This window comes from Pseudocercospora fijiensis (genome assembly GCF_000340215.1).
Source record: "Pseudocercospora fijiensis CIRAD86 unplaced genomic scaffold MYCFIscaffold_8, whole genome shotgun sequence".
NCBI classification, from domain to species: Eukaryota; Fungi; Ascomycota; class Dothideomycetes; order Mycosphaerellales; family Mycosphaerellaceae; genus Pseudocercospora; species Pseudocercospora fijiensis.
The window spans coordinates 2,354,515-2,378,933 of record NW_006921539.1 but is presented as its reverse complement, the minus strand read 5'-3'; the positions used below and the strand labels follow the sequence as shown (position 1 = coordinate 2,378,933).

Sequence of the window (24,419 nt, the reverse complement as noted above, 5' to 3'; positions counted from 1 at the left end):
ATGCCAACTTCGCGCAGTGCAGCGAAGGAGGAGGGACAGGCAACTATAAATGAACGACGAACTTTTCTGCGACGCAAATCCATACCGGAGACAGGTGTCATCAAAGCTGAGCAGAAATCCCTGCCTTCGGACTGGGTGAGTGATCTGACAACACAGTTTCGACGAAATTTGTCAAAGAAGCGACTGGAGAAGCTTGCACTATATCCGCAACCACGTCAAGGCATCTCCCGAGACCGGCCCCGGAGTACTTTAGAGCACGACTCCGGACCTGCAGCCAAGTACTTCTCTTGTGACAATGTTGTTGCGCAGGACTTCCCGAAAGTTCTCAAGAACATGCCGATTGTTCCAATGGCGCCTCAAGATACTCAATCCCAACGAATGCGTAACATGTTGATTTCGCTATCGTCCCTTCCTCTCAAATGGGAGAATCCTGGCTTACTGGATGAAGCATTACAGCTTGTGCCACTGCAGCGCATTTATGATGAGGCACAGGAGGAATGTGACCTTCTCACAGCCGAAGCGGCTTCTCTAGGGTCGAACAAGAAACCTGCATGGGGCTATCAGGATTGCGTGATACGAGCGCTGTTACGGTGGTTCAAACGGGAGTTCTTTTCCTGGGTGAACAATCCGCGATGCTCGGTTTGTCACGCGCCAACCACTGGCAAAGGGATGGTGCCGCCGTTACCAGACGAATCCGCACGCGGAGCGCAGCGCGTTGAACTGTATCAATGCAGCTCTCAGGTAAGTGTCACGCGATGTCTATTGATAGACATTTTGGTCAAGCGGTCTAGTATGCATTCCCAAGGAATGACGGCTAATGAAATACTGCCACAGAATTGCATGTCATACGAGCGCTTTCCTCGGTACAACGACGCCTTTGTGCTTCTTCAAACGAGAAGAGGTCGAGTAGGTGAATGGGCCAATTGCTTCACCATGCTTTGTCGAGCTATGGGAAGCAGAGTGAGATGGGTATGGAATGCTGAAGATCATGTCTGGACTGAAGTCTACAGTGATCATCTCAGACGATGGATACATATCGACGCTTGTGAAGAAGCATGGAATGCCCCTCTACTCTATACGCAAGGTATGTTGATCACATACTCCTCACTCATTGGTCCGACTGACCGAAATACTGCCACAGGATGGAAGAAGAAGTTATCTTATTGCATAGCTTTCTCAGCTGACGGCTGCAACGATGTCACCAGGCGGTATGTTCGCAATCCTGTCGACCATGCGTTGGTCCGCAATAGATGTCCCGAGCCAGTCTTGCTGCACATCCTTGATGAGATACGATCACTGCGCCGACGGGAGATGGCGAAGGCCGAAATATTTCGACTGCGCGCAGAAGATCAGCGAGAAGAAGCAGAGCTTCGCAAGTACACCATTGATGCGCTGGTGACCCATCTAGGCCGCACGTTTCATATCGATTACAGCACATTGGACGTCCGGGCAAAATCAGACTACATCAAGGACGGATCGACAGCCTTGCGTGCTCGAGACGCCGCAGCCAGATCTGATGCAAAGCACCGAGAAGCTGATGAGACACACGCCGACCAAGCTGCATCTATGTCATCGGATCACCAGCGGCAGGACAGATCTGATTGAGGCAATTAAGGCTATCGACCTCGTAGTCACCATAACCGTCGCGCTTGCTCGACAGGCGTCAAATCTCCCATGGTCCACACTACTCACCTGAGATGTCTACTTGACGCGTGAGGTGGGCACACGTGCACTGCTGCCTGATTTGGCGCCAATGAAACCTGAGGCCAAGGCTCGTGGCTGAGCGGAGCTCGAGCGAACGCGAGCTGAAGCATGGTACAAATGCCCTCTAAGTACGTCTCTTACGATCAAGTGCTAGGAAACGTCATTTTTGAAAAAGGAAAACGTTTCCCAATACTCGCAATGCCTCTCGACCACTTCTGCATCATTGTCCCGGAAGACAAATTAGAGGAAATAGTCGCATGGCTTGTAACCTCCAACTCTCTCTTCAACTTCCAAGAAATTCTGCGACCACTTCCTCACGTCGTCGGCTTAGGAGAAGATCGCCCTTACCTCTGGATCTGGAGTGATCCGTCGACTCAAGCCTCGGACTACCAAATCCAGCAATGGAGGAAACAGCACATCGCCTTCACCGTAGAATGTCAGTAAGACCTGTTGAAACCCAATATCTCGGTCACTGACGCGCACAGCCGTTGAAAAAGTCCATCAATGGCACGAGACTGCGGTGAAAGCCGGCGGAGAAGATAATGGCAAGCCGGGACCTCGACCTGAGTATCATCCTGGATACTACGGCGCTTTTGTCCGAGACCCGATTTTGGGTATCAATTTCGAAGTCGTTTATCGCGAGCCCAGTAGAAAGAATATCTGGGCGAGCGCGGATACGGACTGATGATGCTTCGTACGCCTCTGACGCGGGCGATCTGACAGTGCGCGGCACGAAGATCTCTCCAATGCACGCGGCAAAGCTCACAATGTGTGGGTGGGTGCCCAGCTCCGATCTCAAATATGAAATTATCAAACATAATTTTATCTGCTGCACTTTCGAACGAAAGTATGATTTGACCGATCCGCCGCCTTCCTCTTCTCTGCTCAACGCAATATGTAAATTTTGGCCTTGAAATTCGGCAGCAGGCGACTTGGGCGGGTTTCATTGGCAGTTATATCCCAACTCGTTGGATGACTCTCACTCGGAGCAATGTCGATGATTGGTCCTCTCTGCATGCCCACACTTCAGTTACGTTATGAATGGTAGTAGCGCTGGACGAGAAGATGGTGTGTGGCACGGCAGGTAACACAGTGTGAAATGTGTGATCAAGCTTCAGGAATTGGAAATGCTCCGAATTTCTCAACTCGAAAGTTGAGACTGATGTGCGCCTAGCCAGTGCTCACAAGCCCAAACAATGCATTCCGCCCTCAGACTCAATCGACATTGAGTCCTTCTCTCTTCGGCTCTTCATCGCGATATCTTCCATGCCGGCCAGTCATCTCACCTCGTCCAGCATCTCTACTGCTACCTTCGCTCGGACTCTCTACACCGTCGTCTTCATCATCATCGCTTCCCAGTTCAAAAGCCTCAGCTTCATCCTCACTACCTTCCGCAAACGCATTGTAGAGATCATTGCCGCGCTTCTTGCGCGTGCCAGTTCCGCCATTCGCATAGCCGCTGCTAGCGAGAGGAGCCGACTCGTCGGCATCGTCGCGATCAACCATTTCGAAGTCGTAGTCGGTTCGTCCCCATCTCTGCTTCTTGCGTTTCTGCCAGAGCATCCAGCTAAAGAGGCCGGTGAGGAAGATGAGGATGAGGGCGATGGAGCCGTAGATCCAAGTCTGGGTCTTTTTGGAGACGCCGAAGGTTGGGAAGGGATGTGGGAGGAGATTGGATGTGTCGGTGGCAGTCGGAGGCATGATATCTGATAGATCTTCTGCCTTGCCGTCACCCTTGTCTGGGGTCGGGATTGGGGGAATAGGCTCAAGTGTAGGTGTTGCTGTTGGCTTGACCGGACGTTCTGGGTGGTCTTCCGGATTGCCTGCCGGGGTTCCGGTCTCGGTCGGCACGGCGACAGTTGTGGTGTGAACGGTGGCTGTCTGGGTCGGAAGGACCAGGTCATGATCGTCGTCATCGCGATCCGTGGGCAATGGCAAGAGTGGTTGGTTTTTGCCATCAATTGCCTCACCCCACAGCTTCATATGCCAATCCGTGAACTTCCCGCTGTGTTCATTGACCTTGGTGTCTTTGACTATGACCGCCCAAGTGCCGACACCAGACTCTCCCCAGTGAGCAACAGACATGAACGTCCAATCGACATATCCTACATTCGCCTCATCGCCGCGGCGAGCTGTGGACAACTGCGACACCATTCCGGTTGGCGATATGAGATCTACAGACAGGTCACCACGACGAGTATGTTCGACATTCATGGTGATGGTTACGTGTTCAATACGCGCCAGATTCGCCTCCTTGAGCATGTCCTCTGTCACGTCGAAGGTCGAAGCCAGGCCCTTATCTCCTTGCGGAATGTCGTGGTTCACGTGCTGCCACGGGCTGTAATACCAGGCCTGAGGTTTGACGTTCTTCCAGGTCTTGGCAGCCTCCACCATGGCCCAAGCGTCAGCCTTGCCGTAACCGAATTGATGGGAGAAGTCCTTGTTCATGGCCTTATTCATCTGGTAGTCGCTGGGCTGGTCCTCGAGTTTCACGGCGGTTATGACTGTCAGCCACTGAATGTCTCGCCAAGTGAGTTTCGGGTTGATCTCGAGCATGAGAGCATAGATGCCAGCCACCAATGGGCCGGCGGCCGAAGTTCCGCCATGATTAGTATAGCACGAGTTTTGTCCAACATCGGTAGTGTGGATAGCATCGGAGGAGCCACTGGAGTAGGTCACGACCAGCTGTGCGGAACATGCCTCGCTGTAGTAGGGATGTAGGCCTTTGCGATCGATGCCTCCGACGCTCACGGAATAGATGCTGTTGGTGTAGCCATCGAAGTTGCAATTGTCGTCGTGGGCAGCTCCATTGCCAATGGCAAAGACAAAAATACTGCCAAGACCGGCGCGACCTTGCTGAATGCCTTTGAGCATGGCTCTTCGGATGAGAATGCCCGGTGCTTCCATTGCTTTGCCGTCGTCTGGCGGTCCCCACGAGCACGAGTAGATCTGGGTCTGCTGGTTGGCGTAAGTCATGGCCTCAGCTTCGTCAATATCCGAGATGACTTTGGACAGGATGCGGACTCCTCCAACTCTCGCCTCGTATGCGACGCCAACACCACAGACATCGTTTCGCACAGCGGCAACCTCTCCTGCACATCGTGTGCCATGGCGGTCGTCATCTAGTCGCGGTTTGGGGTCTGGACCGGGATCATTGTAGTCCCAACTGCACTCGGCGCAATAATTGTCCTTCAGATCATCGCTATCGAAGTCCAAGCCATCGTCGACGATGCAAACGGTGCTGCCTTTCCCCTTGATGCCCTGCTCCCAAACACCGGAAACATTGATATGATGGCCGGGCTGGACGTGGTTATACAGGTGCCATTGTTCGAGAAAGGTAGGATCATTTATGCTCAGGTTTGAGGCAATTCTCTTGTTTTCCTCGAAAAGTTCGGGCACAGCATCAAGTTCGGAGTGGAATTCTGTGCTCACTCGGATTGGAGGCGGAGCTGGTATAGCACCTCGTTTGACCAAGGGGAAGCGCTTGTGTAACTCTTGCTTTTGTGCTAGTAGCCTGTGGTCCAGGACATGCTCCTTGTCTGCGCCAAGCTCTCGTTTTCTCCTCCTCCTTTTGAGATCCTCTTTCACTGATTTGATATGGTCGTAGCCGTGCTGCACGTCGTCAGTGCGAAAGATGTGGTGATGATCCAGGCCAGCCAGCGGACCATCGTAATGCAAGCCTAAGTCTTGGGCAGCAGCCTGGACACTGATGTGAGCAGGAAGCTCGACGACGTAATAATCGTGGGCATCGTAATTGCGGATTCGGCGGGGAGAATGGGTAGATATGGCACATGCTGCTGAAGCTGCAAGCAGAGGCAGTAGTATCGGCAACCTCATAGCGGCGAGGAGAGGTGTCGGTATGCGATGCTTCGGAAGAGAAGGAATGCCGGCATGCGGCGATTGGGGGTAGAAGGGCGGCGGCGGCGGTGGATGGCGTCGATGGGCAATCTCATATAGGCGTTGTCATTACCAACGCCAGGATGTGGAGAGGCGTTTGGTCGATTCGAGAGGTGTGGTCGGCTCGTAGAGAATTGGATGGTTGTCGGTCTGTGGGAAGAAACACTCAAAGCAGTGGAGAGTGCAGGTGGTGAGTGGAAACGGAGTCGAATAGGCGAGCGAATAGCACCACAAGCACTTGACTCGGCAAGGGATCGACCGGCCCGACTCTGGGGTCCCGATTGGTCAGAAGCGGGAAGCAGGGACAAAGCGAGCTGTGATGTGGAGACTCCAGGATTATATAATCATTGGCAGAAGCACCGAACATGATTTTTCTCTTCGCTTTGGCACCGGAATCCGAGGTCAAGTCCACTTTCACGTGAGCGAGTTGATACGGAGCATGTCTTCCATGCAAGTTACGCCCCGAGACAAAAGCATTGTGAAGCTGGCTGGCGACACCACGTGTGCCGATGCAGATGCAGGTGCTTGACGAGCTTGGTGGTCGGTGTTCAGTGGTCATCACCATTGCCAGCCACCGCGCACGCAGAAGTCTGTAAAGACTTCAAATTCCTTCTGCCGCCGTTCAGCATTGTTCTCTTCGTTGTAATGTCTTGTAGCATCCCGCGCGCAGCTTCCGCGACTTGGCATATCTGACGCAGCATGCAATGCAGCTTTAAGCGCGCATATATTCTAGCCACTTGGACGCCTCACTTTGACGAATGATCTGGTCTGCCCATTACCCGCGAGCTGCACACTCGATCTCGCAGACAATCGACGACCGTATCAACATGTCAGACCGACGCCAATCCGGTCTGTGGACGCGCAATCCAGACACAGGCTTCTATGAGCAAGTCCCATTACCGCAAGCACACATTGCTGCTGCCGGTCCATATCAACCACACATCTCTCCGCAACCTCCGCATCAGTACTATCAGCCTCCACCTCGCGCATCGCAATCGCAATCGCAATCGCAGTCGCAGTCGCAAAAGCAAGATGCACGCCGTTCCTTCTCCGATCGCAGTGGCATACCCAATCCAGAGGCAGGCGCCGGCAAGAGCAGAAAAGGAAGGAGCAATACTCTCGATGCCACGAGTGACCATTTTGCCCGCACACAACATGTCAACAGCACTAGCGCACCCGCGCCAGGCGCAACCCATCCGAAGCCGCTCACAGTCGATCCCGACTACGTGCCGAACAATATCAGATCTACAGCCTGGAGTCCCGATCCAATGTCTCCAAGGACCATACCCCAGCCACAGAGCCAGAAGCAAAGCCAGACCCAGGGTCAATCCCAAAGAAAGCAGAGCGTCAAGGCCAGACAGCCAAGTAACGCGAGCAATATATCTGAGGCCATTCGCAGAGGCAGTGTCCCCGATCGCAGTCCTCTACAGAGCTTGGAGACTTGGAGTAAAGAAGAGAAGAGAGCAAGAGTCGCGCAGGCAGAGGAGAGAGTCCGTCAGCGTAGCCTATCAGGACAGACACGGGAAAGCGACCCCAGCAGACATCATGCCTCCCTGCGCACTGAGAAGGGCAGAGTGGTCAGCGATCCCGTGGCGCCGAGTCACAGCCAGACAACAGCATCTCGAAGTGTGCCCGCAGATCAAGCAGAGAACGCAGCACAGCCATTTCGACAAGCAAGCGATGCTCTGAAAACAGAATCATCTCCAACGACTCCTAAAGTCCACCAACCACCTCCACCAATTGCAAATCAGTCGAGAGCATATGATAGGCGCTCTGAAAATGTGAGACCGCCTGAAGCCGCGCAGGCGCCACGCGCCTCCACAGATCTCGGTCGCTCCGGGAGTCGCAAGTATCGAGCGAGAGACGCTGGCTTCGCGGGAGGAGCAGCAGCCGCTGCGGCAGCGCCGATGATTTCGGATCACCGTGGTGCAGCTGAGCCAGGGAAAGCTGCGTACGAGCGCCGAAAGAGTCACCCTCAAGGGCAGCCATCACCGGTGAGCCCCATATCACCTAACATCAGCGACTCCACACATCCAACCGGAAATAAACCCACACAAATACTTGAGAAGCGCGTTGCTCCCGAAGAATTTCAGAAGCGCACAGCACCTCCCGAGGTGAAAAAGCACCATCTTCACGTAAACCCCTTCCACCGCTCCCACGAACACCGAGCGTACGAGCTCGGTTCTCGCCCGCTCGAAGAGTGGAGGCAAGCTCGAGCGGCAAGGCTCACGGCGGAGGACATGGACCTCGAGTCCGCCTCCGCCGGGGCCAAAGATCCCAAAGATGCTTGGTGGGAGAAGCCGCGTCGCTCTTCCTCGAGCTCCAAACGTGCGACCCCCAGTTTGAGCCAATGGGATGGACCATATGAGGAAACGGCGAATGGCTTCCAACCGCGATTGTTCTTGAAATGCGGACCTCTGCTGCGATACAACGGCATCAATCGCGAGACAGTACAGACCCGGACAGGAAGCTCGAGACCAAGCACAGCACGCGAACGAGAAGTCTGGCGCGGCAGTATCATGATTGTGACCGAAGACGACCAGTCAGATCTGCAGTCGCCGCCCACACTGCGTCTGTTCGCTCAGCCAATGGACCTACAACAAACCCCTCCCCAGCATTTGCTGCACTCAGGACACGAACTTCCGCCCGAGTTTGAAGATCCTGTGGCAGGACAAGTCAAACTCTCCAGGACTGGTCGAGCTCTCTATGTGCGTCCTGTAGCTGAGATCGATGGCGACGTTGATCTGTCACGCGAAGAAAACAATCATGGTCTCTACTCAGCATCGCGCACGCCAATTTTAGGACCTCAGACCAGCATCGGGCCCGATGGCAGGCAGACCCAGCACATCACTTTTCAGGATAAGACGCGAATTAAGAGTCGAGATGGCGAAAAGGCTGGACGATACCGAGAGACGAGAGCCATACGGCTTCATTCAGAGCGCGGCTACACGTTCTGGCGATTCAATGTCGAGATCGAACTCACCAGCCGTCAAAGCCGGGTAGCGTATCGCGTCAATAAAGGCCCTGCCATTGGCTTCTGGGTTCCTGCTCGAGGAGAGACGATGAACATCATGTTCCACTCCTGCAACGGCTTCTCCTACACAGTCGATAGCAACAAATTCTCTGGTCCTGACCCGCTATGGAGAGACGTTCTGAACCGCCACCAATCGAAGCCCTTCCACGTCATGATAGGAGGAGGCGACCAAATTTACAACGACGCTGCGATGCATCAGACTACGCTGTTCAAGGAGTATTTGCATATCAAGAATCCGCAAGCAAAGTAAGTGAGCAATTCTGCGATTGACCGCATGCCCTGCGCTCTGGGTCGCAGACAGCATGCTCGGCTTTGCTTCACAATTTGGAGTCACGCTAACATTTGCTCTCCAGGCACGAAGCAGATTTCACAGTCGAGATGCAGGATGAGCTTGAGGAGTTTTACTTACATAGATATGCAATGTGGTTTAGTCAGGGTTTCTTCGGTATGTGCAGCTCTGTTCAGCTCCGTGAAGCAACGATTTCCACGCGTTGCGAATCGCAGGCGGTCCTTTCAATCCAGCGTTGGCTTTTGGAGCGACTGAAGGTTTTGCTCGCTCGCCTCACCTCACCTCATCCGACTCCGCCGCAGCAGGTGCGCCGCGCACGTCACGTCGCGAACCGCAATCTCCCGGTCACTCCAGCTTCTGCTTTTGTAGTGATTCATGCGTATACTAATGATTTCTCCTCTCTAGGCATGGCAAACTCACAGATACCAATGGTCAATATCTGGGACGACCACGACATCATTGACGGCTATGGCAGCTACCCGCATTCGTTCATGAGCACCAGAGTATTCTCTGGTCTGGGCGCCATCGCATTCAAGTACTACATGCTCTTCCAGCACCAGTCTGTTCCTGCAGAAACTGAGCGAGATGAGCCATCGTGGTTGCTTGGCACAAGCCCCGGTCCATACATACAGGAACGCAGCCGCAGTCTGATCATGTCTCTAGGTCGAAATATCACCTTTCTGGGACTGGACTGTCGAACCGAGCGTATGCGAGATGAGATTCTGAGCCAAGAGACATACGACATAGTCTTCGACCGGCTTCGAGCAGAGCTTGTCAAAGGCGAGACGAAACACCTGGTCGTGCTTCTTGGAGTACCGATTGCATACCCGCGGTTGAACTTCCTCGAGAACATGCTTACGTCTCGAATGATGGACCCAATAAAGGCGATCGGCAGGACTGGAGCGCTAGGAGGGTTTGTCAACAAGTTTGATGGCGGTGTAGAGATTCTCGATGATCTGGACGATCACTGGACCGCCAAGCATCACAAGCAAGAACGGAACTGGTTCATCCAGGAATTACAAGATCTGGCTGCCGAGAAGAGCGTCCGCGTCACCATTCTAGGCGGTGATGTCCACCTTGGTGCTGTTGGCCAGTTCTTCTCAAACCAGAAATTAGGCATTGCCAAGGACAAAGACCATAGGTAAGCCAGCCGCTCGTGTTGATTTGCCTCCGTCGCAAGACAAGTGCTTCGCATCGCATGTATCGTGCCGCACCTCGACTCGGCACTCACTTCAAAAGCGACACTTTACTGACGCTCCTTCCGCAGGTACATGCCAAACGTCATTTCCAGCGCAATCGTCAACACTCCTCCTCCGACAATGATGGCAGATGTTTTGAACAAGCGCAATAAGATCCACCACCTTGACGAGGAAACTGACGAAAACATGATTCCGATGTTCAGCCACGATGTCGATGGAAGCAAGCGCAACAATAACCACCTCTTGCCAAGAAGAAATTTCTGCATAATCAGCGAATACCTGCCAGGATCGACTCCACCCGGTACGCCTTTACCCCAGCATACTCAGGACCAGCGTCCTGCACAGTACTTCGATGGCCAAGATGAGGAGAAGCCCAAGGATCGTCGCTTCCCGCCTGGAAGCATGAATCGGACGATGAGCCTCACTCGCGGCCCTATGAATCTGGTCCGTAGGCTGAGCGGCTCCTCTAAGAAAGGACCACCACCAATCAGCCTTGCTCCAGATCAGATACGCCCTGTCAATGAAGATGATCGAAGACCGAGCTCCACTATACAGCGAGCGAACAGCCTCTCCGCTACAGATCGTGCCGCCGCGCCCTCGAGTCACTTTTCCGGAAGCTCTCCTCAGAACCCAGAATTCGAGCGACCGACGTTCAGAAGACGTCCTACCAACTTCTCAGAAAAGGACGCTCGGCGCGCTTCAAAGGCTGCTGGGCACACCGATGGCACTGTAGACGCTGATTTCGGCCACATTGATCTGGAAGGCGGCCTCGATATTTCGCTCTGTATGGAAGTCAACCAGCACGATCCTTCCGGCGTTACTGTCCCATACCGCCTCCTCGTACCTGCCTTGTCATACCAAGGCTCAGGCGATCCAAATCCTGCTCGCTTTTCGAGTCATCGCAAATCACTCATGGACCGACTGCGTCTGAACCGTAATAGAGAGGCGTACGTAGATGGAGCTCAGCACGATGACGCCGATAACTATACCGAATATCGCGGAAGTAGCGAAGGAAGCAGAACGCCTTCACCACCGCCGCCTGGTAAATCTGACAAATTTGACCCAGCCACTGAGAAGAACACCAACATGAACGCAAATCCGAATCTCGGCTATAGAGCAGGAGGCCAACCACAGCAAGAATCCTACCACAAAGGCCTCTCGCTCGCTTCTCCACCTATCGGCTCGGCCAACCAACCATCGACTGGAGGTCTCAAGAGTCATCACCCGACCGGAGCTGGCGCAGTATATCCTGACTCCGGCTACCGCCGAGTCAGCGCTCCTGCTCCGCATCGAGGCCCTTACGGCAGGAATGACGATGATGGCTTCTCAGATGGCTCCTTCTCCGATAACGAGAGCTACGTCCAGGCCCCTCCACCGCAGCGCAGACCCTCGAAAGTGGAGAAATATTTTGGAATCATTGGTGGAAACAAGCTGCGTAAGTCGGTGGATCTTGGGGATCGGGAGGGAAAATTGGAGGATTTGGGGAGGACGGCGAGTGGGAAAGTGAAGCCTGGTTGGAAGATTTGGAGATAGAATTGACTCAATGGGAAAACCTTAGCCTTCGAAGACGGTTTTTGCTGATTTGAGTGCCTCGTGTAGTTGCCTCACTCCTGCTTTTGGCGGTGGCCCGTGCGCAGGGTAATGGCGATCAGCCACTCAGGATCGATTGCCCGGGTTATGTGAAGGAGAAGCCGAAGAGTGGATGGAAGAGGGCTTCGTTGATTAGTGAGGTGAGTGTGCTCACCATTCCCTTTCTCGAGGTCTCAGCCCAGTCATGTATTTCGGAGTTGTGTGGGCAGGTGAACTCGCGTGGACTTATCTTAGCCGCTCTCCAGGGCTTATCTGGACTCCGTACTGGATGTGCTTCTGAGGCCCTCAGATTGGTTTGCGAGGTTTCTCGCCACATGGAACCTGATGGAATCATTCTGGCGCGGCGCATGCAAGTGAGCGCTCACGGACTCACCTCATCTGTCTGCTTTCAACTCCGTTCTGGACATGGATCTGGGGAACTATGGTGGTTTGATTTCCGAGGTTTCATGCTAACTGCACCTTCGTGGATATCATTCTGGATCTTCGCCTCGCGCGTGTCGCAAGTTATGGAGTCACTTTCTCGTAGCTCGTGAACCTAAGCTAAGCTCCGGAGGCCAATCATGTCCTGCGCGCAGCCTCGATTGCGCCAGCGCTCGAAGTCGATCTCGAATTTGGTGTTATGTTTCGGTGCCCGGTATCCCTCGATTGGAGGATGCTCAGAGCTCTTCAGTGTTCCAGCCCCTACTGCAAGCACAGCAAGCGTGAAGAATGTAAAGAGGATCATGTTCCTATGCGAATGTCGTGGTTTGGAGAGCGGTGAGCAGCCGAATTATGACTGGAAACGGAGGAATAGATGACGAGTGGCGGCCGCGCTCGTGATCTGGAGTTCAAGTCTGGTGTGGAGAGAATAAATCTAAGAGCCCGAAAAAACAACTTTCGTGGTTGAACCATGGTAGACGGCCTGTGAAGCCGGCTGATGGGTCTCAGGGTGCCACCTCTATCGACATTTGAACGCTGTGTAGGCAGCAGATTCCTGCAAGAGTACTGACGTGGAATGGACCAATGCTCTTTAATTCATGTTGTACACCTACAGTACTGTCTACAATTCGTCGTGATCTTGGGACTTCGCGGAAGCAGTGGGATCAGCCTTCTCACCCTGCTTCATGATCTTTTCGTACTCATCATCATCGATCTCCTCAATTTCGAAGTCCATGCCCTCTGGCATTTGACCTTTTAGGTCAGCGTACATCTTCTTGAGCTCTTCTTGATCTGGGCCAGGCTTGGTCTCCTTTTGCTTGATTGGCTCTGGATCTTCGAGCACGACTTGCTCAGCTGGGAGGGAGGAGGGGTTGACGATCAATCCCTATGTATCGTTAGCAGATACTCGCATGTCATGCAATGACTCTCGCACTTACGGCTGGCATATCTGTCTTCTTGAAATCGCCCATACGAATGGCATCCACCCAGTTCTCGATCTTGATAGACGTGAACTCCTTCGACGGAAAATGGGTCCACCATCCGCGCTTACCGTTGACTGCAACGATCTCGACCTCAGATGTCGAAAGTCCGAGTTTCTTGCGCAGAGCGTTTGCTTGGTCATTGCTGGGTGGAAGCTGATAGAAGGGAAAAAGTTTCCGCTTAGCAAGCTCATGCTTCTGGTGCAGCTCCGAGAGACTCTTGACCGCCTGGCTCGTTTGAGCAGATGGTTCATCTTCTTCAGGCAAGATGGCAAGGATACTGGTACCGGCTTTGTCATTAAGGCACTTTTGCTGAAGTATCAGGCCGTCTGCAATTGAAGGAATTGCCTTGGCATCACTCGCAGCCTTGGGGGAAGCTTGCTTTAGTGGTTGTGCTTTAGGAGTTTCATGTGCGTCGGGAGATGCAGAAGACTTGTCCGTGTCAGAAGACCCGCTCGATGCCTCCTTGTCCTCCTTTGGCTTGTCCTTCGTAGATGGATCAGGATTGGGACTTGCGACAGTTGAGAGAAACTTGACAATCGAGTCTTTTTTCATCTCGCCATCGTAGGTGATCGGTTCAGCGCCATTCCCAGGGAGAAGGACCAATGTAGGAAACTTGTCCACGTTGAACGCCTCAACGGCATCTGTCTCCTTACTCCGAATCTGAGCTATGTGTATCGCATCAAGAAAGTCGATCGCGACTGACTTGAGCAGGGCGCTAACAGGGCGCTTATTCGAGAACAGGATGGCTTTTGGCTTCGTGTCATCCGCGACCCATGCAGCGTAGGTGGCATTTTTCAATCTCTTGACGTGGTTTGGGATGTTTTCGACGACCGCATCGACTATCGCCTTGGATGTTCTTGCTCCGTCGTAGCCCTCCATATCTGGCTGTCCGAACTTTTTGCCCGGCTTGAAAATATAGAGCGTAGGGAAACCGCGCACGCCCAGGGACGCGCACAAGCCCTTGTTGCTCTCCACATCGCAGTTGACTGCAGCTACCTTGGCCAGGCCTTGGAGGGCCTTAGCTGCTTTCTGGTAGTCTCGCGCCATTTTCTTGCAATAACCACACCATGGCGCGTAGAACTCGACCATACTCGTGTGGTTCGATTCGAGGATCAGGCTGTCAAATGTTTCTGTGGTGACTTGTAGAACTGGTGATGAACTGGAGTATAAGGCATTGGCTGTTGAGAGGAGGAGCAGGGAGGCGGCGATCGTATACTTGGCCATGATGGCGGGCAATGTGGACGCTGTGGTTGATGTTCTTTACATGCAAAACGTCGTACTCATATGCTTCCTTGTTGTTGGTGAATGCAAGTTGTCCTTCCTGGGATAGTGTTAATCTAGCTTCCCCCGCAATCTGCACTGCACCAGGGTCCAGTGCACGGAGTCTGAGTCTGTGCCTGAGTGAGGGAAGCCGCGTCTTGGCATTGCTTTAGCGGGCAAGTGAGCTCTTCGCCGCATCGGTGGTCAGGCACTCACATACATACATCATACGCTCCCGTCCTCAACCTTGCATGACACTCTCACCCGCCTTCATACAACATGGCGACGGCGATACCAGCCAAATTGAAAGCTGCCGCCCCCGATGTACAGCGCTTCGCGACCAGAGCTGCCCAGCTTGCAAAGCATAGGCCGATCGTAACATACTGGTGTATGTCCCTCCAGGCGGAAGATCGATGAGTAGGACTAAGAAACATCAGGCGAATACTACATTCTGCAACAGATCCTAAGTCGACAGCTACATACGTCAGACGAAGACTGCACGAACTATGCAATACGATTAATGGACAAGCTGGAAGCCTACAAGGCCGAGAATGCTGCAAATGATGCTGTAATAGACGATGTTGCAGCCAAGGCATACATAGAAAACTTCGCTCTAGAAGTCTTCACCGGCGGCGATGAAGCGCAGAGGAACAATAAGGTGATCAGGCAGACCGCCGACACCTTCCAGGCTGCAGCCACTTTCATGGACCTCCTCACAATATGGGGACCTCTTGAGCCGGAGTTTGTTGCAAAGAGCAAGTTTGCAAAGTATCATGCTCTGCGGATAGCCAAAGCGATCAAAGCCGGCGAAGATCCCAATGCCACCAATCCCGTCGTAGAGCAACCGCTGGCACCAGGATCAGAGGATGTTTCATTAGAAGCAGAGCTCAAGAATATGGAAAATGATGCTGGAGTCTATAAACCACCGACTGTTGAGAATGTGCCAGATAGCGGCTTTCCTTCAAGATCGCCCTCCGCATTGCAGACAGATCCTGTGGCACCGCCAGCCTTACCGACAAGAGGAGTGGGCGACATATCACAACCACGGCCTACCGAGCACGATGTGTCTCCGATAGAACCACCTGAAGATGTTGCCAGTCGGACTGGATCAATAGGAGGTGGATATTTTCCGACAGTGCCTGATGCACCTTCAAATGTCAATGCAGTCGCGCCAGTGGATCAACCGCCGTCAGTAGCATCATCACTCCCACCGTCATCAGCAGCGCCAAACCCAGCTGATTTCTACAACATCCCTCCGCCGGTCGAATCAACTACAACACCACGCGATCTTGGAAACATGCCTCAAGATCGGCCAGGTTGCCCGCTGCCACATCAGCAAATGGCATCGACTCCACTGGTAGCTCCCTCGCAACCGCCTGTACGAGCACCTGTGCCTTCCGGTGAGCCCACGAATTTCAACGCTGCTCCGCCGCCAGGAGGCTACAGAGACGACGATGAGTCGATTATGGCAGCCCAGAAGCATGCGAAATGGGCAATATCTGCTTTGAATTTTGAAGATGTTCAGACCGCCGTGAAGGAGCTGCGGATTGCACTGCAGAGCCTGGGAGCTAGCTAGTTGGACCCCACAGTACGCACGATGCCTACTTGTAAATGAGCGTTCTGCTTTACCTGTTCATGTTCGAAGTAGATACCCAGATGCATACGACAGAGCACGAAGTCAGCAATTCTTTCAATGCAGATTATTAAGTATTTGCCTTCAGCTTGTGCTATTGCTGTGCTCACATTACGGCTTGGTCTTGCAATTATAGGATAAGCTGATCTATGATTTCCTACTCCATTGCCGTTCCGCGTTGACTGCCAGAACTAGGTATGTCTCTACAGGCGTAGATGTTGATCTGGGTAAGCCAAGCTTAACCAAGCTAACGGTGAGCTCTAATACTGAATCAAGGCTTTGGCGACCATGATCAATCAACGGTCGATTAGCTCAGTTGGTTAGAGCGTGGTGCTAATACAATCCATGTATCAACGCCAAGGTCGCGGGTTCGACCCCCTCATTGACCAGCTTTGCTTTTTGCACCTTTTTTGGGCTATGGGAAACATCCGATCGAGTGATATTGGCATCGATTGTAGATGTGATGAAAGATTTCTTGGAAGCGTGAAAATGAAAGTGCGGGGCTTGTGAAAGGCTTGGCACTTTCTCTTTGCACTTCATCTTGCATGAAATGAATTCAGGACCTAGCCTCTTCAATGCAGTGACAGGTCTCAATGGACAAATTTTATGTTGACAGAAGATCTTATCTACAGTCGGAGCGCAGTTTTGGACTTGTGACCTGCTTGTTTCGACACCTTTATCTCATACTAATTGAATCTCGTCACACTGCAAATGGTTATTGACTTTAGTCTTTAGCAGCCATCTGTCCATCCATCATATCCTGGAAATAGCTTTCGCCTACAGCTTCACGGCGATTGATACTATGCTCAACACTTCTCAAAACAAGAGGAATACTACAGCCTACCATGATCACAACAGCATCTCCGACCTTGGCATTGTACAATCGTGGCGATGCGTTGGAAGGAAAGGAATGAACATGTCCGGACCAGGGGCCGCGAGAGCTTGGCGTTTCTACTTTTGGCCCCCACAACCTTCCATCGACTCATTATAAATTTATTCATGTGACTCAGTATCAATATCTATAGCAAGACATATATTCAATGCTCATCAACCAATCACAGCCCGGATCGTATAATGGTTAGTACATAGGTCTCATATTGAACATATGACTTGAACATCATTTCAGGCAATCCTATAATCTCAGTGTAAGAACATCCTCAGCCCAAGAGACTTGACTTCATTCTGACATCTTCAATAGTCGATTCTGAGTCCAGGCAACTGTCATTTTGCTTTTGGATCACGCTTCATGACAGGATCGACTGCTAAATTTTGTTCTCGACTCGGTCATCGAGATGCGTACAATCAAAACCTCTCTAGCAACTTCTGTTTCCTAAAGCACTTCAGCTCCAACGAACTCCTTATCCTTCCAACTCCATTAAGGCCACATCCCTCTCGGGATCCTATGCTCATGGAACTCATCCCGTCCAATAATCCTACTCAGCCCATCATCAAACGCCACGCCAACCTCACTATGCTGCACTCTCCAAGGATCGATGACTCGTCCCTGATCCTCCAACCACTGGTTCCTCGTCATAGCAATATTATAAGCAAAACTACTCTTCACAATCCCACCGAAACGACTACACTTCAACAACACCTCGTAATCAACCAAAGCTTGCTGGTCCCAGCTCATCTCTTTTAATTTCGCCACCTCATTCGCAGGCAACAACTCCAATTTCGACGTGACCGTGACCGGAGGCTTGTGCATAGCAGCTTTTTGTCGAAAGCGTTCAAGATCTGTTGCGTTTCCTGAAGCGACGTACATGATCCCCAACCCAGACTTGACAGCTTCTCGAATGTATGAATCAGTCTGGTTCTCGAAGTTCATCGCCCCATCTACCCATCCCACGGCCTTAGCATCAGCCTCAGTCCTCAAATGCGCCCCAAAAAACGCATCATTCGGTATCGCATCTCTCGGATCAATTTCAATATTCAAACCATATCTCGCTTCCAGATTCTGCACAACCTATAAATCAAAAGTCAGCAAAACGTCCCCAGCAAACACTCTCAAGTCATTGCAGCTTCTCACCACAGCAGCCAACCTCCTCACCCCCGGCTTGATCCGCAACATCTGTCCAAAATTCCTCCTCAACTCCCTCACCTGCAACCCAGCCCTGGTATCCACATCCCAAAGCGTACGTTCAACATTGACAAGATTCAACCCCTCCTTATCAAACCCCTTATTCTCCTTCAAAAACCCATCCAAACTCTGCCGCAACGCCTCCCTAGAATTCTCCTTCTCCTCATCAACCCTCCGACTCCTAGGAACCCACTTCCCCTCCAAAGCCTGCACCATCTCCATCCCCTCCTCATGCCGATAAACCGCCATGTCCGGACACGCGTCTCCCAAAATCTTCAAAAACCACTCATCGTCGAAAAATGCTTCGAAAGGACTTCGCGTAGCCCAAACATTCGCGAGATCATCGCTGGCTCGGCTCGCCATTCCAGGTAACATGATGGAAGCACCGACTTCGATGGCTTGGAAGATGAAGTCGAGGAAATTTCCGCGAATGTTTCCGATGCCGCCGTTGGCGTTTTCGAGGTTGAGGACGAGGTTGGGATGCCAGGTGCTTTGGTTGCAGAAGGTTGCGAGCGGGGAGGGGTTGAAGGGTGAGATGAGGGAGGTTGAGAGCCAAGTGCGGATCCATTCTGCTTCGGATGGACGGCCGGGGAAAGGAGCGTGGTCATTTGGTGAGGACTTATTGTACGGATGCCGGAGGCGGTACTGGTAGGAGGCGTAGTAGAGTGGTAGGAGGGTGAAGAGAATGATAGTCGCGGTTGTGAGAGGTGAAAGGTTTCTGAAGGAGGCGTGCATTTTCGCAGCAGCAGGTCGAGCAGTTGATAGCATCTCTCTCTCTCTCTCTCTCTCGCTCTCTCTTTCTCTCTCTATGGTGTAAGCATTATCTGAGGTAGCTCCTGATTCCATGACTGTTATGACATCTCAGTATCCAAGATCTAGCCTCAAACGCGAGATATACGCGTTCGCGAAAATTTCCCCGAACTCCCTTGCTTGACGCTTCGAAGAACAGCATTCCCTTTTGGTCAACACCTTGCGGGACGCACATAAAATCATCAATCTGTTACCACTTCAATATCCTATGCTCCGTCGATTTTGGGTACTCTCTGGACTGGGACTTGGGATGTTGCTTCTGGGAAGCTCACTGCTGGTCTCAGCCATTGTGGCCACCATGCTCGAACCTTCCTTATCCAGTATCCGCTCGTGTTTGAGCTGCGCTATGCGGTGGTCTTTAGAGAATCTCTCCATATTCTCAGCTGTCAAAGCTGTTTTCGAAGGTGATTGCGACGGGTACTGTTCGTCGCTCACCCCTTTACCGAGCTTTGATTTCGGATCATCGCCAGCCTCAATCAATTCATGGTCTCGTAGAGCAATCGCCTGCTCTTCGGCACGCTGCTGTCTTTCCGCCCGTTCAGCTTCAGTCTCTGCAGAATTCCTGAAGCTGGATTCATGGACGAACTCCAATCGATCTAGTTGAGAAGCGAGATGCTCCTGCGGCGTATGCATGGAGGCATCACTTTGTGTCGTGAACGAGGAATGATTTCTGGGGTTGGTGGGGCGCTGAAGTGCTCGGGGATTCCTGAGGAGTTCTGCACGCTTTTTCTTGCCCTCAATAGCCCATTTGACAATCATCCTTTCCAGGTTGGGTTTCTTGACAGGTTTCGACAAGTAGTCGTCCATCCCGGCATCCTGGCACTTTTCACGATCGCCCTGGATGGCCGAAGCTGTCATGGCTACGATCGGTATGCTCTGCACTTCGGGATTATTGACGAAAGGTTTGCCGTTGCGCACCGTGTACGTGGCTTTGTAGCCATCCATGACTGGAGACATAGCTAGTTAGTACCACGTCTAGGGAAGTGGGACAGAACATTACTTACTCGGCATTTGCACATCCATCAGAATGATATCGGGTCGTGGCTGCTCTTCCGACGGTGTAGCTAGATAGTCTAGAGCCTCTTGACCATTCCACACGGCACGAACTGGAAACCCGAGCTTTCGAATTGTTTTCAGCGCAATCTGCTGATTGACCGCATTATCTTCCACGACAAGGACGTTTGTGACTTTTCGCTCGTCCGCACTGAGATCAAGCTCAGGAAGTGCTCCATCTGGCCAGGAGTTTACAGGTGTCAACCCGCTCGAGGGATAACTTCGATGCCGAACGGCTGATGTTGTTGGAGTGGTGGGCTGGGTAGCATTATCCGACCCAGGCCGAGACACCGATAGTTCAGATTGCAGTCGATCAGGTATGTTTCCAAGGTCAACCAAGGCTGACTCGTTAGACTGGTATGGCGCTTTAAGGAAAGGTATCCAGAACGTAGCGACAGTCCCAACACCAAGCTTTGATTGCAAGGAAATGCCGCCTCGCATGAGCTCCACCAGGTTCTTGGAAATGGTGAGACCAAGTCCGGTTCCTCCAAAGCGTCTTGCTGTGGAGCTGTCTGCTTGCGAGAATGGTTTGAACAGCTTCCTACGTACCTCTTCCTCGATGCCGATACCAGTGTCTTCGACTGTGAAATGGACTTCAACCATCTCCTCAGTCTCTTTCTGCGCTTTGACTCTCATCGTGACGCTGCCTTCGCTTGTGAATTTGATGGAATTAGTCAGAAGATTCGTCATTACCTGTCTCAAGCGACCAGGATCACCAAGGACCCTCCAATTCTTAAGTCTCTGGATATCGTCGATGTACCTCAGTCCCTTCCGCTCGGCAGCAAAACTCAGCATCTTGTTGACATCTCGGATGACCACCGAAAGATCGAATTGCACCTCTTCGATGTCGAGGCGGCCGCTCTCAACTTTGGAGAAATCGAGAATGTCATTGATGACAGTCAGTAAACCATTGGCGCTTCGTTGTATGTTCTCGGCACACTCGCGCTGTTCGGGCGTGAGGTCTCCAGGGCCGTCGTCTAGCAAAAGCTCTGACATTCCGATGACACCAGCAATAGGCGTTCGAATCTCGTGAGACATGTTCGCCAAGAACTGACTCTTCATTTTGCTTGCTTCTTTGGCGGCAACGGATTGCGCCAGAAGACGAGAATTCTCCCGATCACGGGCCGCGACCTCTTCCGCTGCCTTCTTGAGCTCCGTAATGTCCATACTGACGCCAACGACGCCGTCAAGATACGAATCACCCTCAATGCCACCCTTGCGCTCTTGGCGCCAAAGCGGATATAACCTGGTCCGATACCAACGCCCGCTAGTCGTGATCTGGCTCTCAATCGTTTCATCAATCGTGCGGCCGGCCAAGATATCTCTGATAGGTCGGGCAAAGGTCTCAATTTCGCCCGAACGTCCCTGCATCCTAAAGATCTCCCAGAGGCTCTTTCCGATGTATTTGGTCTTGTCGCGATGATATCCATTTTGGTCGCTCGGATCGGTATGCATCGCCCGTCCCTCAGACAAGGTTATTTTGCATTCCGTGTCGACTGCCCAGAGCGTGATGTTAGCATGCTCTATCACTCTGGCTAGTTGAGCTCTGGTCTGCTTGGCCTCCTCACGCGCCAAAATCTGATCGTGAATGTCTGTGCAAGTTCCGAACCACTTTAGAATTCTTCCCTTCTCATCCTTCATCGGCGTTGCTCTTCCAAGCATCCATCGCCATTGTCCATTTGCATTCCTGGCTCTGTATTCAGTGAGGTATTCATCACCAGTAGCTAAGGAATGCTGCCAGATAGGTACGGCTACTTTCAGATCTTCAGCATCGAAAGCGTTCATCCACCCTTCGCCCTCACTCATCTCAACGGACATGCCAGTATAGGAGTACCACGGGTCGTTGAAGTAGTCGTGTGAGCCGTCGGGCGTAGTGCGCCAAATCATGATGGGGACCATATTACAGATGTTCTCGAATTGGCGCTCGTTCTGCTCTTGCTGTCGTGATATCGTCTGAGCATATGCGGTGACGTCGTGAAAAAGTACTACGCCTCCCAGAAAGTCTCCCTTGTCATCGATGAGAGGTTCACCCGAGACATCGAACAGCACGCGGCTCCCATCTTTGACGCTGTACATGCCGATGCGTAGAGCGTCGAAGCGCTGCCGCTCTCTCATGAGCCGCATGATTGGGAACTCATCAAATGGGATTTCTTCGGAGAAATCACCTCGATACAAGGTGAAGCGCGAGAGAAAGTCCTTGGCCTGTTCGGTAGAGTCGTAGGTGTCTTTGTCAGTGATCCACGGGTAAAGCAATCGGACGGCAGCGATGTTCGGAATGCCAAAGCTCTCGTCCTTCCACATGGCATAAGCCGGCAGCTTCATACTGTCTAGAAGCGCATCTTTGAGCCGGTTCGTCTTGGCAAACATGCTGGGAGCTGCTATGGTCGACTTGATCGGCGGACCTCGGGGAGGGAATTCCGAGATGGTAGGACTGGCGTAGTTGGAGGTGGGAGGGGATTGGTAGGTGAGGCGCTTGTGGTTGGACGCTTCGCTGGAGCTGGAATGAGAGCTGAGCGCAGAAGGAAGGCTGTTGGCGTATGACGACGTCGCCTGCCGTGACACCGTTCTGCTCGTGGTCTTGGCAAATTCCGCAGTCGAGGCTGAGTCGCAGCCTGCCGCAGCAGTCATGGTCAAGGTGTAGAATTGTTGGTGCTCGGTGGCCCACACGGAAACAATCATTTGACATTCAACATGCTGCGTCATCTCGTTCCTCGCAGCGAGGGGCATGCCTGTCTTGGCATCGCGGTGGGTGGAGAAGACCACACTGATGGAGGCATCGTACACTTCCGTCCGAGCACCAGGCGATATGGAGCGCTTGTGATGTCGGTGGCCCGTGGGAGTGCGGTCTGCACCGTGCAGCTGGGCCGTCGCACTGGCATGATGCGTGTTCAGCTGGGTCGTGCTGCTCTGAGCTCTGCACGCATCGTGCACGAGCGTGTCTAGGAAGTCTTCCCACGCCACGAACACCGGACTTCCATTCTGCAGCAAGTCGAACCCCAGCTCACCCAAAGTCGCGCCGTGCAGAATATCGCGACTGTGCATATCGTCGGCCTCGTGCACGTGATCCGGATCAATGCCCAGAAGCCGGGCCATGGCTTCATTAGCCAGCACAATCTCCTTGGTGCTGGAAAGCAGCATGACGGGCATGGGCAGGTATTGCAGTGCGGCGAAGGCCATCTCTGCCTTCATGGGAGGCGGCGGGATGGGGATGGGGATGGAGAGGGAGGCCCGGCGGCGCGAGGCAGACATGGGCGACACGGTGCCTTCTTCCAGTGCATCTTCGCTGCCGCCGCTGCTGCTCCCGCTGGCAGCAAAGTAGTCGTCTCGTGAGACATCGTTCGCCCTCTCCGAGCGCTCCGCCCGCTGTCCATGCCGGAACGGCGACATTGTGACTGACACAGGAGCCTCTCGCTCTGAGGCTAGAACTATGCTCTGTGCTCTATAGCTTATACTGACTGCCAGCCCAGCCCAGCCCAGCCCAGCCCTGGCCTCCTCCTAGCCGCTTCGAGTGTGTGCTGTATGCGATCCTCCGATCATCAAGTCGCGCGCTCGTGTTCGTGTTCGCGGGTGCGCGTGCGCGTGCGATATCGATCAATGTGATGCGAGATGGCAAGCGGTACTCAGGTCAAGGCATCGGACGACGAGCTATGAAGATCTTACTGGAATAATGGTAGGCACGCGTAGAAATGCTGCGCGATCTCCAGTGCTCCCTCTGCACTCTATGCAATCCGCAATTACGCAATCGCGTCAAACCGACTTCTGCAAGCAGAGTTTAGACTAGAAGAAACCGCAGATTTCTCTGCACAACAAGGATTGAATAGACCATCAAAATCCTAAGGTATCGTTACATCTTGCAGAAGCCATATCCGAAACACTGTCCATGTAGCATCCCTTGCTACAGCAGAAAGCACCATGCCTAACACCGAGCCGCACGACGTCTATGCCACTGCAGATATTAGCGTCCAACTCTACGCTACCGTCCATTGGTCATCTCACCTCGAAGAACGGCTCCCAGCTGGCGCCGATTAATCCTTATGGGGGGGCTTGGGATGGTAGTCTGACTTATAATAACCGCAGTAGGGCGGAACGTCGTTACAGCCAGGATACGGGTTTCCGCTAGTAGGAGCAGGAGGCTTGCCACCCCAACCTGGACCCTTTGGTCCCCATGGTGCTTTGGGTCCTGCTTTCCAACCTGGGCCCGGTGGGCCCCATCCCTTACCTCCGCCCCAGCTCTTCGTAATACCCTTTGGATCTGATGTAATGGTACCTCCGAAGTGCGCCACGACTGCGGCATCGTGTGCAGTTTGCCTTCGCTGCTTCAAACCCTGGACAACTGTAGCTTCGCGTGCAATTTGCAGGTTTGGCTGCGGACCAAGGCAGAGCGCAACATTGTTGAACAACAAGAGTGATGCGGTAAGGTATGTAATGACTGGCGCCATATTGGGTCGAGTTGTGTAGGTCGTAACGAGC

At 52.8% G+C, this 24,419-nt stretch overlaps 8 protein-coding genes and 1 non-coding gene across 9 annotated transcripts; 4 read left to right on the top strand and 5 right to left on the bottom strand.

Moving 5' to 3' along the window:
• Positions 1–1,605, top strand: MYCFIDRAFT_143453 (uncharacterized protein; the record flags this gene model as incomplete). Its single annotated transcript, XM_007932012.1, has 4 exons — positions 1–289; positions 323–741; positions 835–1,084; positions 1,142–1,605. 4 exons carry the CDS (start codon positions 1–3, stop codon positions 1,603–1,605), a joined length of 1,422 nt encoding a protein of 473 aa, XP_007930203.1.
• Positions 1,606–2,919: 1,314 nt separating this feature from the next.
• Positions 2,920–5,779, bottom strand: MYCFIDRAFT_156783 (uncharacterized protein; the record flags this gene model as incomplete). Its single annotated transcript, XM_007932011.1, has 1 exon — positions 2,920–5,779. Exon 1 carries the CDS (start codon positions 5,539–5,541, stop codon positions 2,920–2,922), a length of 2,622 nt encoding a protein of 873 aa, XP_007930202.1. The 5' UTR covers positions 5,542–5,779.
• A 2,410-nt stretch (positions 5,780–8,189) lies between these two features.
• MYCFIDRAFT_114849 (uncharacterized protein) lies at positions 8,190–11,008 on the top strand (the record flags this gene model as incomplete). Its single annotated transcript, XM_007932010.1, has 4 exons — positions 8,190–8,881; positions 8,989–9,080; positions 9,330–10,065; positions 10,192–11,008. Coding segments are annotated over 4 exons (2,337 nt in total), but the record flags the coding sequence as incomplete, so codon positions are not given.
• A 2,063-nt stretch (positions 11,009–13,071) lies between these two features.
• Positions 13,072–14,283, bottom strand: MYCFIDRAFT_124120 (uncharacterized protein; the record flags this gene model as incomplete). The annotated part of the gene is made up of 1 exon (XM_007932009.1): positions 13,072–14,283. A coding segment is annotated over one exon (1,212 nt), but the record flags the coding sequence as incomplete, so codon positions are not given.
• Positions 14,284–14,652: 369 nt separating this feature from the next.
• Positions 14,653–15,949, top strand: MYCFIDRAFT_63916 (uncharacterized protein; the record flags this gene model as incomplete). Its single annotated transcript, XM_007931591.1, has 2 exons — positions 14,653–14,761; positions 14,811–15,949. The coding sequence occupies 2 exons, from the start codon at positions 14,653–14,655 to the stop codon at positions 15,947–15,949; spliced, it is 1,248 nt and encodes a 415-aa protein (XP_007929782.1).
• Positions 15,950–16,307: 358 nt separating this feature from the next.
• Positions 16,308–16,395, top strand: MYCFIDRAFT_t64. Its single transcript has one exon. It is a non-coding gene; the product is annotated as a tRNA-Ile (tRNA).
• Positions 16,396–17,381: 986 nt separating this feature from the next.
• Positions 17,382–18,461, bottom strand: MYCFIDRAFT_87327 (uncharacterized protein; the record flags this gene model as incomplete). Its single annotated transcript, XM_007932008.1, has 2 exons — positions 17,382–17,972; positions 18,036–18,461. The coding sequence occupies 2 exons, from the start codon at positions 18,459–18,461 to the stop codon at positions 17,382–17,384; spliced, it is 1,017 nt and encodes a 338-aa protein (XP_007930199.1).
• A 1,161-nt stretch (positions 18,462–19,622) lies between these two features.
• Positions 19,623–23,138, bottom strand: MYCFIDRAFT_142314 (uncharacterized protein; the record flags this gene model as incomplete). Its single annotated transcript, XM_007932007.1, has 2 exons — positions 19,623–19,843; positions 19,901–23,138. Coding segments are annotated over 2 exons (3,459 nt in total), but the record flags the coding sequence as incomplete, so codon positions are not given.
• Positions 23,139–23,568: 430 nt separating this feature from the next.
• MYCFIDRAFT_204841 (uncharacterized protein) lies at positions 23,569–24,419 on the bottom strand. Its single transcript, XM_007932006.1, has 2 exons — positions 23,946–24,419; positions 23,569–23,895 (listed from the first exon to the last, which is right to left on the bottom strand). The coding sequence occupies exon 1, from the start codon at positions 24,386–24,388 to the stop codon at positions 23,975–23,977; it is 414 nt and encodes a 137-aa protein (XP_007930197.1). The 5' UTR covers positions 24,389–24,419; the 3' UTR covers positions 23,569–23,895; positions 23,946–23,974.